Raw genomic sequence first — 16,344 nt, forward strand, 5'->3', positions numbered from 1 at the left:
ATTAGTATTAATATCATATGGTAACTTTAGTTCAATTCATCTCAGGACGAGTACATCTCTCCCCCTATCATTCCTAGTGGGGCAGCGGAGTGAATTCTTTACTGGTCTAAATTTTACTGTATCTTTTAAATGTTTTGTTGTGTTTATTTTGTAATTTTAATATAAACCAATAAAGGTTAAATTTTAAATATATCACCTCACTTTATTCCTCGATTCTGATGTTTCCAAATAATTAAGGGAGAGTGAAGTGCTATATAGATGCATACTCTTGCCCAACTTCTATGTTGACAATTTTTTCCTATACAACAGTACCTGGCTAGGGACATTATAGCATGTTTTTGTCACCACAAATGAATGTACATTGTTACAGCAACATAGGATCTTCATCAGAACAGCTTTGTTTAATAGATAGTAGAGTATTTATATTATTGTCCCATTGTAAAACTATAAAGTCATTTATTTATCACTTACTGCAACAAGGGTCCAATGTATAATAATCATAATGAGACACCTGTGGTCACAAGACATAAATCCAATGATGAGCGTCATCTGCCAGTCCAAGCTATTGATATTATGTTCTTCAAGCTCTGATCTATCTGTATTCAGGTGAGTTGTATAACAGCTGTTGTCAGACACCAAATCAATGTGATATTTCTCTGAGATGTGTAAAATAGATGAATACGATAGCTAAAAAACACAGCTCTCACTTAAGGAATTTGTTCCTAAGTCTGCAATTATAATACAAATACAGAACATATGTACAAAGTATCTACATATTTACATATCACGCACCTAAGCTGCAGGAGATAACACAAAGAAATACATGGAATGAAAGGCGAGGCCGGATTTCTTAGTTCTGTTATATGGTACAGCCTCAGTCCTTGCCACTATGTCCAGTGAATGAAAAAGATCAAAAGCCCAGTCTTTGTGATTATGGTCTATGGATGTGAGGGTTGTGAGCTCAGTCTTTGTGATTATGGTCTATGGATATGAGGGGCGTGAGCTCAGTCTTTGTGATTATGGTCTATGCATGTGAGGGGCATGAGCTCGGTCTTTGTGATTATGGTCTATGCATGTGAGGGTCATGAGCTCAGTCTTTGTGATTATGGTCTATGGATGTGAGGGGCATGAGCTCAGTCTTTGTGATTATGGTCTATGGATGTGAGGGGCATGAGCTCAGTCTTTGTGATTAGGGTCTATGGATGTGAGGGGCAAGAGCTCATTCATTGTGATACAGTCTATGGATGTGAGGGGTACAAGCTCAGTCTTTGTGATTACGGTCTATGGATGTAAAGGGCAAGAGTCCAGTCTTTGTGATTACGGTCTATGGATGAGAGGGGCATGAGCTCAGTCTTTGTGATTATGGTTAATGGATGTGAGGGGCAAGAGCTCATTCATTGTGATACAGTCTATGTATGTGAGGGGTAAGAGCTCAGTCTTTGTGATTACAGACTATGGATGTGAGGGCAAGAGCTCAGTCTTTGTGATTACGGTCTATGGATGTGAGCGGCAAGAGCTCAGTCTTTGTGATTATGGTCTATGATGTGAGGGGCAAGAGCTCAGTCTTTGTGATTACGGTCTATGGATGTGAGCGGCAAGAGCTCAGTCTTTGTGATTATGGTCTATGATGTGAGGGGCAAGAGCTAAGTCTTTGTGATTACGGTCTATGATGTGAGGGGCATGAGCTCAGTCTTTGTGATACAATCTATGGATGTGAAGGGCATGAGCTCAGTCTTTGTGATTATGGTCTATACATGTGAGGGGCAAAAGCACAGTCTTTGTGATTATGGTTTATGGATGTGAGGGGCATGAGCTCAGTCTTTGTGATTATGTTCAGTGAATGAAAAGATCAAGAGCTCAGTCTTTGTGATTATGTTCAGTGAATGAAAAGATCAAGAGCTCAGTCTTTGTGATTATGGTCTATGGATGTGAGGGGCATGAGCTCAGTCTTTGTGATTATGGTCTATGGATGTGAGGGGCGTGAGCTCTGTCTTTGTGATTATGTTCTATGGTTGTGAGGGGTGTGAGCTCAGTCTGTGTGATAACAGACTATGCATTTGAGGGGCATGAGCTCAGTCTGTGTCATTACAGACTATGAATGTGAGGGGCATGAGCTCATTCTGTGTGATTACAGACTATGGACGTGAGAGGCATGAGCTCAGTTGTGATTACAGACTATGGACGTGAGGGGCATGAGCTCAGTCTTTGTGATTACAGACTATGGATGTGAGGGGCATGAGCTCAGTCTTTGTGATTACAGACTATGCATGTGAGAGGCGTGATTTCAGTCTTTGTGATTACAGACTATGGATGTGAGGGGCGTGAGCTCAGTCTGTGTGATTACAGACTATGGATGTGAGGGGCATGAGCTCAGTCTTTGTGATTACAGACTATGCATGTGAGAGGCGTGATTTCAGTCTTTGTGATTACAGACTATGAATGTGAGGGGCATGAGCTCATTCTGTGTGATTACAGACTATGGATGTGAGGGGCGTGATCTCAGTCTTTGTGATTACAGACTATGAATGTGAGGGGCATGAGCTCATTCTGTGTGATTACAGACTATGGATGTGCGGGGCGTGATCTCAGTCTTTGTGATTACAGACTATGGATGTGAGGGGCATGAGCTCAGTCTGTGTGATTAATGACTATGGATGTGAGGGGCGTGATCTCAGTCTTTGTGATTACAGACTATGGATGTGAGGGGCATGAGCTTAGTCTTTGTGATTACAGACTATGCATGTGAGGGGCATGAGCTCAGTCTGTGTGATTACAGACTATGAACGTGAGGGGCATGAGCTCAGTCTGTGTGATTACAGACTATGGACGTGAGGGGCATGAGCTCAGTTGTGATTACAGACTATGGACGTGAGGGGCGTGAGCTCAGTCTTTCTGATTACAGACTATGGACATGAGGGGTGTGAGCTCTGTCTGTGTGATTACAGACTATGAACGTGAGGGGCATGAGCTCAGTCTTTCTGATTACAGACTATGGACATGAGGGGCATGAGCTCAGTCTGTGTGATTACAGACTATGGACATGAGGGGTGTGAGCTCTGTCTGTGTGATTACAGACTATGGACGTGAGGGGCGTGAGCTCAGTCTTTCTGATTACAGACTATGGATGTGAGGGGCATGAGCTCAGTCTTTCTGATTACAGACTATGGACATGAGGGGCATGAGCTCAGTCTGTGTGATTACAGACTATGGACATGAGGGGTGTGAGCTCTGTCTGTGTGATTACAGACTATGAACGTGAGGGGCATGAGCTCAGTCTTTCTGATTACAGACTATGGACATGAGGGGCATGAGCTCAGTCTGTGTGATTACAGACTATGGACATGAGGGGTGTGAGCTCTGTCTGTGTGATTACAGACTATGGACGTGAGGGGCGTGAGCTCAGTCTTTCTGATTACAGACTATGGATGTGAGGGGCATGAGCTCAGTCTTTCTGATTACAGACTATGGACATGAGGGGCATGAGCTCAGTCTGTGTGATTACAGACTATGGACATGAGGGGTGTGAGCTCGGTCTGTGTGATTACAGACTATGGACATGAGGGGCATGAGCTCAGTCTGTGTGATTACAGACTATGGACATGAGGGGTGTGAGCTCTGTCTGTGTGATTACAGACTATGGACGTGAGGGGCGTGAGCTCAGTCTTTCTGATTACAGACTATGGACATGAGGGGTGTGAGCTCGGTCTGTGTGATTACAGACTATGGACGTGGGGGGCATGAGCTCAGTCTGTGCGATTACAGTATATGGAAGTGAGTGGCAGGAGCTCATTCTTTGTGATTACAGTTTATGGAAGTGAGGGGCGTGAGCTCAGTCTTTGTGATTACAGACTATGCATGTGCGGGGCGTGAGCTCAGTCTTTGTGATTACAGACTATGGAAGTGAGGGGCGTGAGCTCAGTCTTTGTGATTACAGTCTATGAAAGTGAGGGGCGTGTGATTATTGCCTATAGCTATATAGAGTATGGGCTGGGTTAAAGGGTGTTGTGCCCTGTAGATATGATGATCAGAGTTGCTAATGATCTTAATTTGAAGAAAACAATTTTATTGTTTCTGCAAATGTTGATTATATTTAACCACTTGATAAACACTGTTTCATAGAATATGATAATATAAAACGATCATCTTCCTAAGGTAGCAGCAGGTTGGTGTTTATAACAGAAATGTGCCTAGTAATGTTGCTTCCTAGCCCCATAGGCACATGGTAGGTGTGTCCGGCACACCCTGTGCTAATGTTTGCCTGACAATGGTCATAGCTCAGTTCACAGTGGACACCTGGCTCTGATTCATGCTAAACTCCTTGGCTTTTAGACGCAGGCTTGCGATACTGTCGGCCATGTTCACTTCTTGCGTGGGTACTGTGGCACTTTGAGTTGTAGTTGGACTATAGGCTGGTAAAGTGGAGCTGCTGAAAAATAAGAATTACAGGTTTTAGTCACTATGCCATATAGTAAGGCCTTATTATATATAATGCTAAAGGTTGTACCCAATATTTGTATATACACTTAAATCTAGTATTGTGAACTTCAGTAATCTCAACACAGGCACAACAGCAGTTTAAAAGGATCTGATTTACATGATTTTGTATACTCGAGTCATTTAAAGTTTTTTGTTAAAAAAAAAATAAAAAAATCCTAAAACAAACCAACTTATTTTTAAAGCACTTTAAAATATGTTAACATTTCAGTAGACGTTTTTCTACAATAAATAATTTACGGCTAGATTACGAGTTTTGCGGTAAGAGCTGCTCGGTAATAACTTGCAAGTTATTGTCACCGCTCACTTACATACAGCGCTGGTATTACAGGTTTACAAAAACCCGGCGTTAGCAGGCAAAAAGTGAGCATAGAGAAAAATTGAGCTCCATACCGCACTCCAATACCAGCGCTGCTGAAAGCTGCGGTGAGCTGGTTTTACGTGCTTGTGCACGATTTCCCCATAGGCATCAATGGGGAGAGCCGGCTGAAAAAAAAGTCTAACACCTGCAAAAAAGGAGCCTAAAGCTCCGTAACGCAGCCCCATTGATTCATATGGGGAAAGAAAATTTATGTTTACACCTAACACCCTAACATGAACCCCGAGTCTAAACACCCCTAATCTTACACTTATTAACCCCTAATCTGCTGCCGCTGACATCGCAGACACCTACATTATACTTATTAACCACTAATCTGCTGCCCCCAACATCACCGACACTCACATTATGTTATTAACCCCTAATCTCCCGCCCCCAATGTCTACGCAACCTACCTACACGTATTAACCCCTAATCTGCCGCCCCCAACGTCGCCACCACTATACTAAATTAATTAACCCCTAAACCTAACCCTAAGTCTAACCCTAACACCCACTAACTTTAATGTAATTAAAATAAATCTAAATAAAACCTACTATTAATAACTAAATAATTCCTATTTAAAACTAAATACTTACCTATAAAATAAACCCTAAGCTTGCTACAATATAACTAATAGTTACATTGTAGCTAGCTTAGGTTTTATTTTTATATCACAGGCAAGTTTGTATTTATTTTAACTAGTTAGACTAGTTAATAAATAGTTATTAACTATTTACTAACTACCTAGCTAAATAAATACTAATTTACCTGTAAAATAAAACCTAACCTGTCTTACACTAACACCTAACCTTACACTACAATTAAATAAATTACATAAATTAAATACAATTAAATAAATTACACACAAAAACAAACACTAAATTACACAAAATACAAAAAGAAATTATCAGATATTTAAACTAATTACACCTAATCTAAATGCCCTATCAAAATAAAAAAGCCCCCCAAAATAAAAAAAAACCCTAGCCTAAACTAAACTACCAAACCCCCCCCCCAAATAAAATCCTAACTAAAAAAACCTAAGCTCCTCATTGCCCTGAAAATGGCATGTGGATGGGCATTGCCCTTAAAAGGGCATTTAGCTCTCTTTCCGCCCAAAACCCTAATCTAAAAATAAAACCCACCCAATAAACCCTTAAAAAAACCTAACACTAACCCCCAAAGATCCACTTACAGTTTTTGAAGACCGGACATCCATCCTCAACGAAGCCAGGTTGTAAGGGTGGTGGGTTTTACTGTTGGGGGGTTGTTTGTATTTTTTTTTAAAGGTAAAAGAGCTGATTTCTTTGGGGCAATGCCCCGCAAAAGGCCCTTTTAAGGGCTATTGGTAGTTTAGTTTAGGCTAGTTTTTTTTTTTTATTTTGATAGGGCTATTAGATTAGGTGTAATTAGTTTAAATATCTGATAATTTCTTTTTTATTTTGTGTAATTTAGTGGGTTTTTTTGTAATTTAGTTAATTGTATTTAATTTATGTAATTTATTTAATTGTAGTGTAAGGTTGGGTGTTAGTGTAACTCAGGTTAGGTTTTATTTTACAGGTAAATTTGTATTTATTTTAGCTAGGTAGTAAGTAAATAGTTAATAACTATTTAGTAACTATTCTACCTAGTTAAAATAAATCCAAACTTGCCTGTGAAATAAAAATAAAACCTAAGCTACCTACAATGTAACTATTAGTTATATTGTAGCTATCTTAGGGTTTATTTTATAGATAAGTATTTAGTTTTAAATCGGAATAATTTAGTTATTAATAGTAGGTTTTATTTATTTATTTAGATTTATTTTAATTACATTAAAGTTAGTGGGTGTTAGGGTTATGGTTAGGTTTAGAGGTTAATAACTTTAGTATAGTGGCGGCGATGTTGGTGGCGGAAGATTAGGGGTTAATAAATGTAGGTAGGTGGCGGCGATGTTAGGGGTGGCAGATTAGGGGTTAATAATATTTAACTAGTGCTTGTTATGCAGGAGTGCGGCGGTTTAGGGGTTAATATGTTTATTATAGTGGCGGCGATGTCTGGAGCGGCAGATTAGGGGTTAATAATTTTATTTTAGATTTTGCGATACGGGAGGGCCTCGGTTTAGGGGTTAATAGGTAGTTTATGGGTGTTAGTGTACTTTTTAGCACTTTAGTTATGAGTTTTATGTTACAGCTGTAGCGTAAAACTCATAACTACTGACTTTCAGTTTACGGTATGGATCTTGGCGGTATAGGCTGTACCGCTCACTTTTTGGCCTCACAGGCAGACTCGTAATACCAGCGCAAAGGAAGTCCCATTGAAAAATGACTTTTTGAAAGCTGCGGTAATTATGTTGCGTTAAGGCCAAAAAAGTGTGCGGTGCCCCTAAACCTGCAAGACTCATAATACCAGCCTTAACGCTTCTTTTTCACTCATACCGCAAAACTTGTAATCTAGCCGTTAGTAAGGTATGGAAAAGTTATAAACAAGGTGCATATTGGAACCTGGATTCTTTAAAGGGACACTAAACCCAAATTTTTTATTTTATGATTCAGATAGAGCAGTAATTTTAAGCAACTTTCTAAGTTACTCCTATAATCAAATTTTCTTTGTTCTCTTGCTATCTTTATTTAAGAAGCAGGAATGTAAAGCTTAGGAGCTGGCCCATTTTGGTTGAGAACCTGGGTTATGCTTGCTTATTGGTTTGCTAAATGTAGCCACCAATCAGCAAGCGCTATCCAGGGTGCTGAACCTAAAATGGGCTGGCTCCTAAGCTTTAAACGCCTGCTTTTTAAATAAAGATAGCAAGAGAACAAAGAAAAATTGATAGTACGTGTAAATTAAAAAGTTGCTTAAAGCGACATAATACTCATATGCTAAATCCCTTGAAACTGATGCAGTATAACTGTAAAAAGCTGACAGGAAAATATCACCTGAGCATCTCTATGTAAAAAAGGAAGAGATTTTACCTCACAATCTCCTCAGCTCAGCAGAGTAAGTTCTGTGTAAAAGTTATACTCAGCTGCTCCCAGGTGCAGGTAAAAAAAAAAAAAAATGAAGAAATGAACAGCAGCCAATCAGCATCAGCAGTGCTGAGGTCATGAACTCTTTTACTGTGATCTCATGAGATTTCACTTAACTCTCAGATTTCATAGTAAACTTCCTTACACTGAATAGGGAAAAAATATGAGAGTGCACGAGGCTCATCCTTTCAGCTGTCCCGGGACAGACATACTAATATGCTGCTTAGAAATCCTTTACAATGGGAGGTGGCTACTGAGGAACTTTTGAGGTAAAATATCTTTCTTTTTTACATAGAGATGTTCAGGTGATATTTTCTAGTCAGCTTTTTACAGCTATGCTGCATCACTTTCAAGTGTTTAAACATTTGGGTATTATGGCCCTTTAAAATTGCTGCTCTATCTGAATCTTGAAAGAAAAAATGTGGGTTTAGTGTCCCTTTAATGACTGGTCCACGTGTTATAAGTTACTGCTTATAAAGCGCTGTACATTCAGCGTGTAGGGAATCAAACAAGGCAGTTAATGCACAACGTCTATGTGACCGCTGAGATATGCACTGCTGTGCAATTGTATAAAAACTCACGCCAGCAGTATACTTCACTTTTCATGATGCCTTTAATACTTAGTGATTAAGATCAATGCATTGATAAGCATTAAACGTGTTTTTATTGGATTTGAACATTTAAGTGTTCACCGGGATGTTACATTTAGTATTCTTCGTCCTCGATTTATCAAGCCTTCTCCCCTACGACTGCAGGTTCTCACAAGGGAACCTGCAGTCAGTATTTATCAAGCAGTGGTCATCAGACCGCTGCTTCCATACGCTCTTCTCCACATCTTAGGTAAAGAATTTAGATCTCCCCGGGCTCGTCCGACAGGAGACTGACAGCTCCTGCCCGTGCGTGATTGGTTGTGCGTGGGCAGGATTGCAAAATAGCGCTCGTGTGCAATGTTAAATTCCGGCAGAGGATAGTTGCCCACCAGAGGAGAACTGGGGCGGACATGTGCGAATATGTACACCCCTGTCTGCCCTTGATTGATAAATCGAGCCCAAAATATAGTGGAGCCTTGGGCTTCAGAGTATTTGGTTTCAAGAACTGAAACTCAAAAACAGGTATCCGCATCGAGAATGGAGAAATTGATTGGTTTGCATGACGGTTATGAGGCAATCTAGTGTGCGATTACAATGTCTATATAAGGCAGAATATCGCACTATCCGACTGAAATGTACAATATGTTGTAGCTGCACATGTGACTGTAAATTCATGTTAACCATTTAGCTGCCAGAAAGATGAGAAGTTAGTGTTTTTAAATGCTGGATTACCTTATACATTTGCATATATATTCCTCTATGAAATATAGACCTCATTACTTTTGCTAATAAGAATGCAGTGTATATAACGTTATGCAACAGTCACCTGTAGTTGCTATTTGAGTTCCAAGGCAGATACTCTGGTGTCAGAGATGGTGGCCGTGTGGTAACTTGTTGCTCCGCTGCGGTATCTTGGGCGTATGCTTTTAGAAGGGAGGATGAGCGATTGGCTAGCATTGCTCTCTCGTTTCGTCTGAACTTTGCTCTCCTGTTCTGGAACCAGACCTTTACCGGAGAGAGAGCAGTTACACAATATCACATTCACTGTAGAAGACCATACTCACAAGTGAATCACACCGATAGAAGACTTCTGCATAAATAATATTGTGTGCTAATAACATGCTGTGGTATTAAAGACAAACAGACAATGACATAGGAAAGATAACCCATATATACAAGATGAGAAGAGATCGCACAATGCTCAGTGGATAATACAGAATACTGTCCTCATTCTCTACACTCCACATCACATTCTTAAGTAATAACATGTTCTGTGTTCCATAATACTGCTCAAAGCTTGCATGTATCTATGTATTTAACCCCCTGCAAATGTGACCAATCAGGAGCAGCATACACAGGTAGCCCACAATCAGAACCCCCTAGTTCTGTTGTACACACGTGATACATAGCACTTCATGCTAGACATGACGTTTATTGGGGTACCCAGTTATCTAACATTTGCCAGATCAGATGTGAGAAACCACAGGCACTGCCCTCAGGGAATTTTAAAAAACAGGGGCTGTCCCTGCGAGTTGCAAGATGCCTCCTATAGAAAATAATAGAGCTCGCTGGAAAAGGAAATTTTACAGGAGAGAGTAAAGTTAGCAGGGACCAGGGGGCGCACTTTATAATTGATATGCTGCTGTCAGAATTCAGATTACTTGCAGTGTGTAGTATATTAATCTCCTCTATCTCCTATAGGTGGTTTCTAGTAGGGTATTACATGGTTTGAATTGACACCAGCTTTCAGTTTGTGAGAAAAACCTATGAGATCTGTAGAAGGAACATGTTTAGAGAATATACCAGATCTCACAAACAGCATTCAGTTATGCGCCAGGAACGCCCACTAGCAGCAGCGGGGACACTCGCAATAAGGAAAATAATACACCAGATCTCACAAACAGCATTCAGTTATGCACAAGGAACGCGCTGTTCAGCCCACTAGCAGCAGCGGGAACACTCTCAATAAGGAAAATAATATACCAGATCTCACAGACAGCATTCAGTTATGCACAAGGAACGCCCACTAGCAGCAGCGGGGACACTCACAATAAGGAAAATAATACACCAGATCTCACAAACAGCATTCAGTTATGCACAAGGAACGCGCTGTTCAGCCGACTAAGAGCAGCGGGAACACTCGCAATAAGGAAAATAATACACCAGATCTCACAGACAGCATTCAGTTATGCACAAGGAATGTCCTGTTCAGCCCACTAGCAGCAGCGGGGACACTCGCAATAAGGAAAATAATACACCAGATCTCACAAACAGCATTCAGTTATGCACAAGGAACGCCCACTAGCAGCAGCGGGGACACTCACAATAAGGAAAATAATACACCAGATCTCACAAACAGCATTCAGTTATGCACAAGGAACGCGCTGTTCAGCCGACTAAGAGCAGCGGGAACACTCGCAATAAGGAAAATAATACACCAGATCTCACAGACAGCATTCAGTTATGCACAAGGAATGTCCTGTTCAGCCCACTAGCAGCAGCGGGGACACTCGCAATAAGGAAAATAATACACCAGATCTCACAAACAGCATTCAGTTATGCACAAGGAACGCGCTGTTCAGCCCACTAGCAGCAGCGGGAACACTCTCAATAAGGAAAATAATATACCAGATCTCACAGACAGCATTCAGTTATGCACAAGGAACGCCCACTAGCAGCAGCGGGGACACTCACAATAAGGAAAATAATACACCAGATCTCACAAACAGCATTCAGTTATGCACAAGGAACGCGCTGTTCAGCCGACTAACAGCAGCGGGAACACTCGCAATAAGGAAAATAATACACCAGATCTCACAGACAGCATTCAGTTATGCACAAGGAATGTCCTGTTCAGCCCACTAGAAGCAGCGGGAACACTCGCAATAAGGAAAATAATACACCAGATCTCACAGACAGCATTCAGTTATGCACAAGGAATGCGCTGTTCAGCCCACTAGCAGCAGCGGGGACACTCACAATAAGGAAAATAATATACCAGATCTCACAGACAGCATTCAGTTATGCACAAGGAACGTCCCTGTTCAGCCCACTAGCAGCAGCGGGGACACTCGCAATAAGGAAAATAATACACCAGATCTCACAGACAGCATTCAGTTATGCACAAGGAATGCGTTGTTCAGCCCACTAGCAGCAGCGGGGACACTCACAATAAGGAAAATAATACACCAGATCTCACAGACAGCATTCAGTTATGCACAAGGAACGCGCTGTTCAGCCCACTAGCAGCAGCGGGGACACTCGCAATAAGGAAAATAATACACCAGATCTCACAGACAGCATTCAGTTATGCACAAGGAACGCACTGTTCAGCCGACTAGCAGCAGCGGGGACACTCGCAATAAGGAAAATAATACACCAGATCTCACAGACAGCATTCAGTTATGCACAAGGAACGCGCTGTTCAGCCGACTAGCAGCAGCAGGAACACTCACAATAAGGAAAATAATACACCAGATCTCACAAACAGCATTCAGTTATGCAAAACGAACGCACTGTTCAGCTCACTAGCAGCAGCGGGACACTCGCAATAAGGAAAATAATACACCAGATCTCACAAACAGCATTCAGTTATGCACAAGGAACGCGCTGTTCAGCCGACTAGCAGCAGCGGGGACACTCACAATAAGGAAAATAATAAACCAGATCTCACAGACAGCATTCAGTTATGCACAAGGAACGCACTGTTCAGCCGACTAGCAGCAGCGGGGACACTCACAATAAGGAAAATAATAAACCAGATCTCACAAACAGCATTCAGTTATGCAAAACGAACGCACTGTTCAGCTCACTAGCAGCAGCGGGACACTCGCAATAAGGAAAATAATACACCAGATCTCACAAACAGCATTCAGTTATGCACAAGGAATGCGCTGTTCAGCCCACTAGCAGCAGCGGGGACACTCACAATAAGGAAAATAATAAACCAGATCTCACAGACAGCATTCAGTTATGCACAAGGAACGCGCTGTTCAGCCGACTAGCAGCAGCGGGACACTCGCATAAAGGAAAATAATACACCAGATCTCACAAACAGCATTCAGTTATGCACAAGGAACGTCCTGTTCAGCCCACTAGCAGCAGCGGGGACACTCGCAATAAGGAAAAATAATACACCAGATCTCACAAACAGCATTCAGTTATGCACAAGGAACACGCTGTTCAGCCCACTAGCAGCAGCGGGAACACTCGCAATAAGGAAAATAATACACCAGATCTCACAAACAGCATTCAGTTATGCACAAGGAACGCGCTGTTCAGCCGACTAGCAGCAGCGGGGACACTCGCAATAAGGAAAATAATACACCAGATCTCACAAACAGCATTCAGTTATGCACAAGGAACGCGCTGTTCAGCCGACTAGCAGCAGCGGGAACACTCGCAATAAGGAAAATAATACACCAGATCTCACAAACAGCATTCAGTTATGCACAAGGAACGCGCTGTTCAGCCGACTAGCAGCAGCGGGGACACTCGCAATAAGGAAAATAATACACCAGATCTCACAGACAGCATTCAGTTATGCACAAGGAACGCACTGTTAAGCCCACTAGCAGCAGCAGGAACACTCACAATAAGGAAAATAATACACCAGATCTCACAAACAGCATTCAGTTATGCACAAGGAACGCGCTGTTCAGCCGACTAGCAGCAGCAGGAACACTCACAATAAGGAAAATAATACACCAGATCTCACAAACAGCATTCAGTTATGCACAAGGAATGTCCTGTTCAGCCCACTAGTAGCAGCGGGGACACTCGCAATAAGGAAAATAATACACCAGATCTCACAAACAGCATTCAGTTATGCACAAGGAACACGCTGTTCAGCCCACTAGCAGCAGCGGGGACACTCGCAATAAGGAAAATAATACACCAGATCTCACAAACAGCATTCAGTTATGCACAAGGAACGCGCTGTTCAGCCCACTAGCAGCAGCAGGAACACTCACAATAAGGAAAATAATATACCAGATCTCACAGACAGCATTCAGTTATGCACAAGGAACGCACTGTTCAGCCCACTAGCAGCAGCGGGGACACTCACAATAAGGAAAATAATACACCAGATCTCACAAACAGCATTCAGTTATGCACAAGGAACGCGCTGTTCAGCCCACTAGCAGCAGCGGGGACACTCATAATAAGGAAAATAATACACCAGATCTCACAAACAGCATTCAGTTATGCACAAGGAACGCGCTGTTCAGCCGACTAGCAGCAGCGGGGACACTCGCAATAAGGAAAATAATACACCAGATCTCACAAACAGCATTCAGTTATGCACAAGGAACGTGCTGTTCAGCCGACTAGCAGCAGCAGGAACACTCACAATAAGGAAAATAATACACCAGATCTCACAGACAGCATTCAGTTATGCACAAGGAACGCGCTGTTCAGCCCACTAGCAGCAGCGGGAACACTCGCAATAAGGAAAATAATACACCAGATCTCACAAACAGCATTCAGTTATGCACAAGGAACGCGCTGTTCAGCCGACTAGCAACAGCAGGAACACTCACAATAAGGAAAATAATACACCAGATCTCACAAACAGCATTCAGTTATGCACAAGGAACGTGCTGTTCAGCCGACTAGCAGCAGCAGGAACACTCACAATAAGGAAAATAATACACCAGATCTCACAGACAGCATTCAGTTATGCACAAGGAACGCGCTGTTCAGCCCACTAGCAGCAGCGGGAACACTTGCAATAAGGAAAATAATACACCAGATCTCACAAACAGCATTCAGTTATGCACAAGGAACGCCCCTGTTCAGCCGACTAGCAGCAGTGGGGACACTCACAATAAGGAAAATAATACACCAGATCTCACAGACAGCATTCAGTTATGCACAAGGAACGCGCTGTTCAGCCCACTAGCAGCAGCAAGGACACTCGCAATAATGAAAATAATACACCAGATATCACAAACAGCATTCAGTTATGCACAAGGAATGTGCTGTTCAGCCGACTAGCAGCAGCAGGAACACTCACAATAAGGAAAATAATACACCAGATCTCACAGACAGCATTCAGTTATGCACAAGGAACGCACTGTTCAGCCCACTAGCAGCAGCGGGAACACTCGCAATAAGGAAAATAATACACCAGATCTCACAAACAGCATTCAGTTATGCACAAGGAACGTCATGTTCAGCCCAATAGCAGAAGCGGGGACACTCGCAATAAGGAAAATAATACACCAGATCTCACAAACAGCATTCAGTTATGCACAAGGAACGCACTATTCAGCCGACTAGCAGCAGCGGGAACACTCGCAATAAGGAAAATAATACACCATATCTCACAAACAGCATTCAGTTATGCACAAGGAACACGCTGTTCAGCCCACTAGCAGCAGCGGGGACACTTGCAATAAGGAAAATAATACACCAGATCTCACAAACAGCATTCAGTTATGCACAAGGAACGCGCTGTTCAGCCGACTAGCAGCAGCGGGGACACTCGCAATAAGGAAAATAATACACCAGATCTCACAGACAGCATTCAGTTATGCACAAGGAACGCATTGTTCAGCCCACTAGCAGCAGAGGGGACACTTGCAATAAGGAAAATAATACACCAGATCTCACAAACAGCATTCAGTTATGCACAAGGAACGTCCTGTTCAGCCCACTAGTAGCAGCGGGGACACTCGCAATAAGGAAAATAATACACCAGATCTCACAAACAGCATTCAGTTATGCACAAGGAACACGCTGTTCAGCCCACTAGCAGCAGCGGGGACACTCGCAATAAGGAAAATAATACACCAGATCTCACAAACAGCATTCAGTTATGCACAAGGAACGCGCTGTTCAGCCCACTAGCAGCAGCGGGGACACTCATAATAAGGAAAATAATACACCAGATCTCACAAACAGCATTCAGTTATGCACACGGAACGCGCTGTTCAGCCGACTAGCAGCAGCGGGGACACTCGTAATAAGGAAAATAATACACCAGATCTCACAAACAGCATTCAGTTATGCACAAGGAACGTCATGTTCAGCCCACTAGCAGAAGCGGGGACACTCGCAATAAGGAAAATAATACACCAGATCTCACAAACAGCATTCAGTTATGCATAAGGAACGCGCTGTTCAGCCGACTAGCAGCAGCGGGAACACTCGCAATAAGGAAAATAATATACCAGATCTCACAGACAGCATTCAGTTATGCACAAGGAACGCGCTGTTCAGCCGACTAGCAGCAGCGGGGACACTCGCAATAAGGAAAATAATACACCAGATCTCACAAACAGCATTCAGTTATGCACAAGGAACACGCTGTTCAGCCCACTAGCAGCAGCGGGGACACTCGCAATAAGGAAAATAATACACCAGATCTCACAAACAGCATTCAGTTATGCACAAGGAACGCGCTGTTCAGCCGACTAGCAGCAGCGGGGACACTCGCAATAAGGAAAATAATACACCAGATCTCACAGACAGCATTCAGTTATGCACAAGGAACGCGCTGTTCAGCCCACTAGCAGCAGCAGGAACACTCACAATAAGGAAAATAATACACCAGATCTCACAAACAGCATTCAGTTATGCACAAGGAACGCGCTGTTCAGCCGACTAGCAGCAGCAGGAACACTCACAATAAGGAAAATAATACACCAGATCTCACAAACAGCATTCAGTTATGCACAAGGAACGTCCTGTTCAGCCCACTAGTAGCAGCAGGGACACTCGCAATAAGGAAAATAATACACCAGATCTCACAAACAGCATTCAGTTATGCACAAGGAACACGCTGTTCAGCCCACTAGCAGCAGCGGGGACACTCGCAATAAGGAAAATAATACACCAGATCTCACAAACAGCATTCAGTTATGCACAAGGAACGCGCTGTTCAGCCCAC

General features: G+C 42.5%; 1 protein-coding gene across 1 annotated transcript in view; it reads right to left on the reverse strand.

Annotated features, from left to right (window-relative positions):
* Window positions 1-375: 375 nt before the first annotated feature.
* Window positions 376-16,344, reverse strand: part of PRRX2 (paired related homeobox 2) — a 112,199-nt gene continuing 96,230 nt past the window's right edge. Inside the window, exons 3-4 of the mRNA XM_053695341.1 lie at window positions 9,274-9,452; window positions 376-4,426 (exon numbers count right to left, since the gene is read on the reverse strand). Of these exons, the coding sequence (XP_053551316.1) occupies window positions 4,276-4,426; window positions 9,274-9,452 (330 nt within the window). The 3' untranslated portion in view covers window positions 376-4,275. The remainder of the gene's footprint in view (window positions 4,427-9,273; window positions 9,453-16,344) is intronic.

Source organism: Bombina bombina, chromosome 12, assembly GCF_027579735.1.
Source record: "Bombina bombina isolate aBomBom1 chromosome 12, aBomBom1.pri, whole genome shotgun sequence".
In the NCBI taxonomy this organism is placed as follows: Eukaryota; Metazoa; Chordata; class Amphibia; order Anura; family Bombinatoridae; genus Bombina; species Bombina bombina.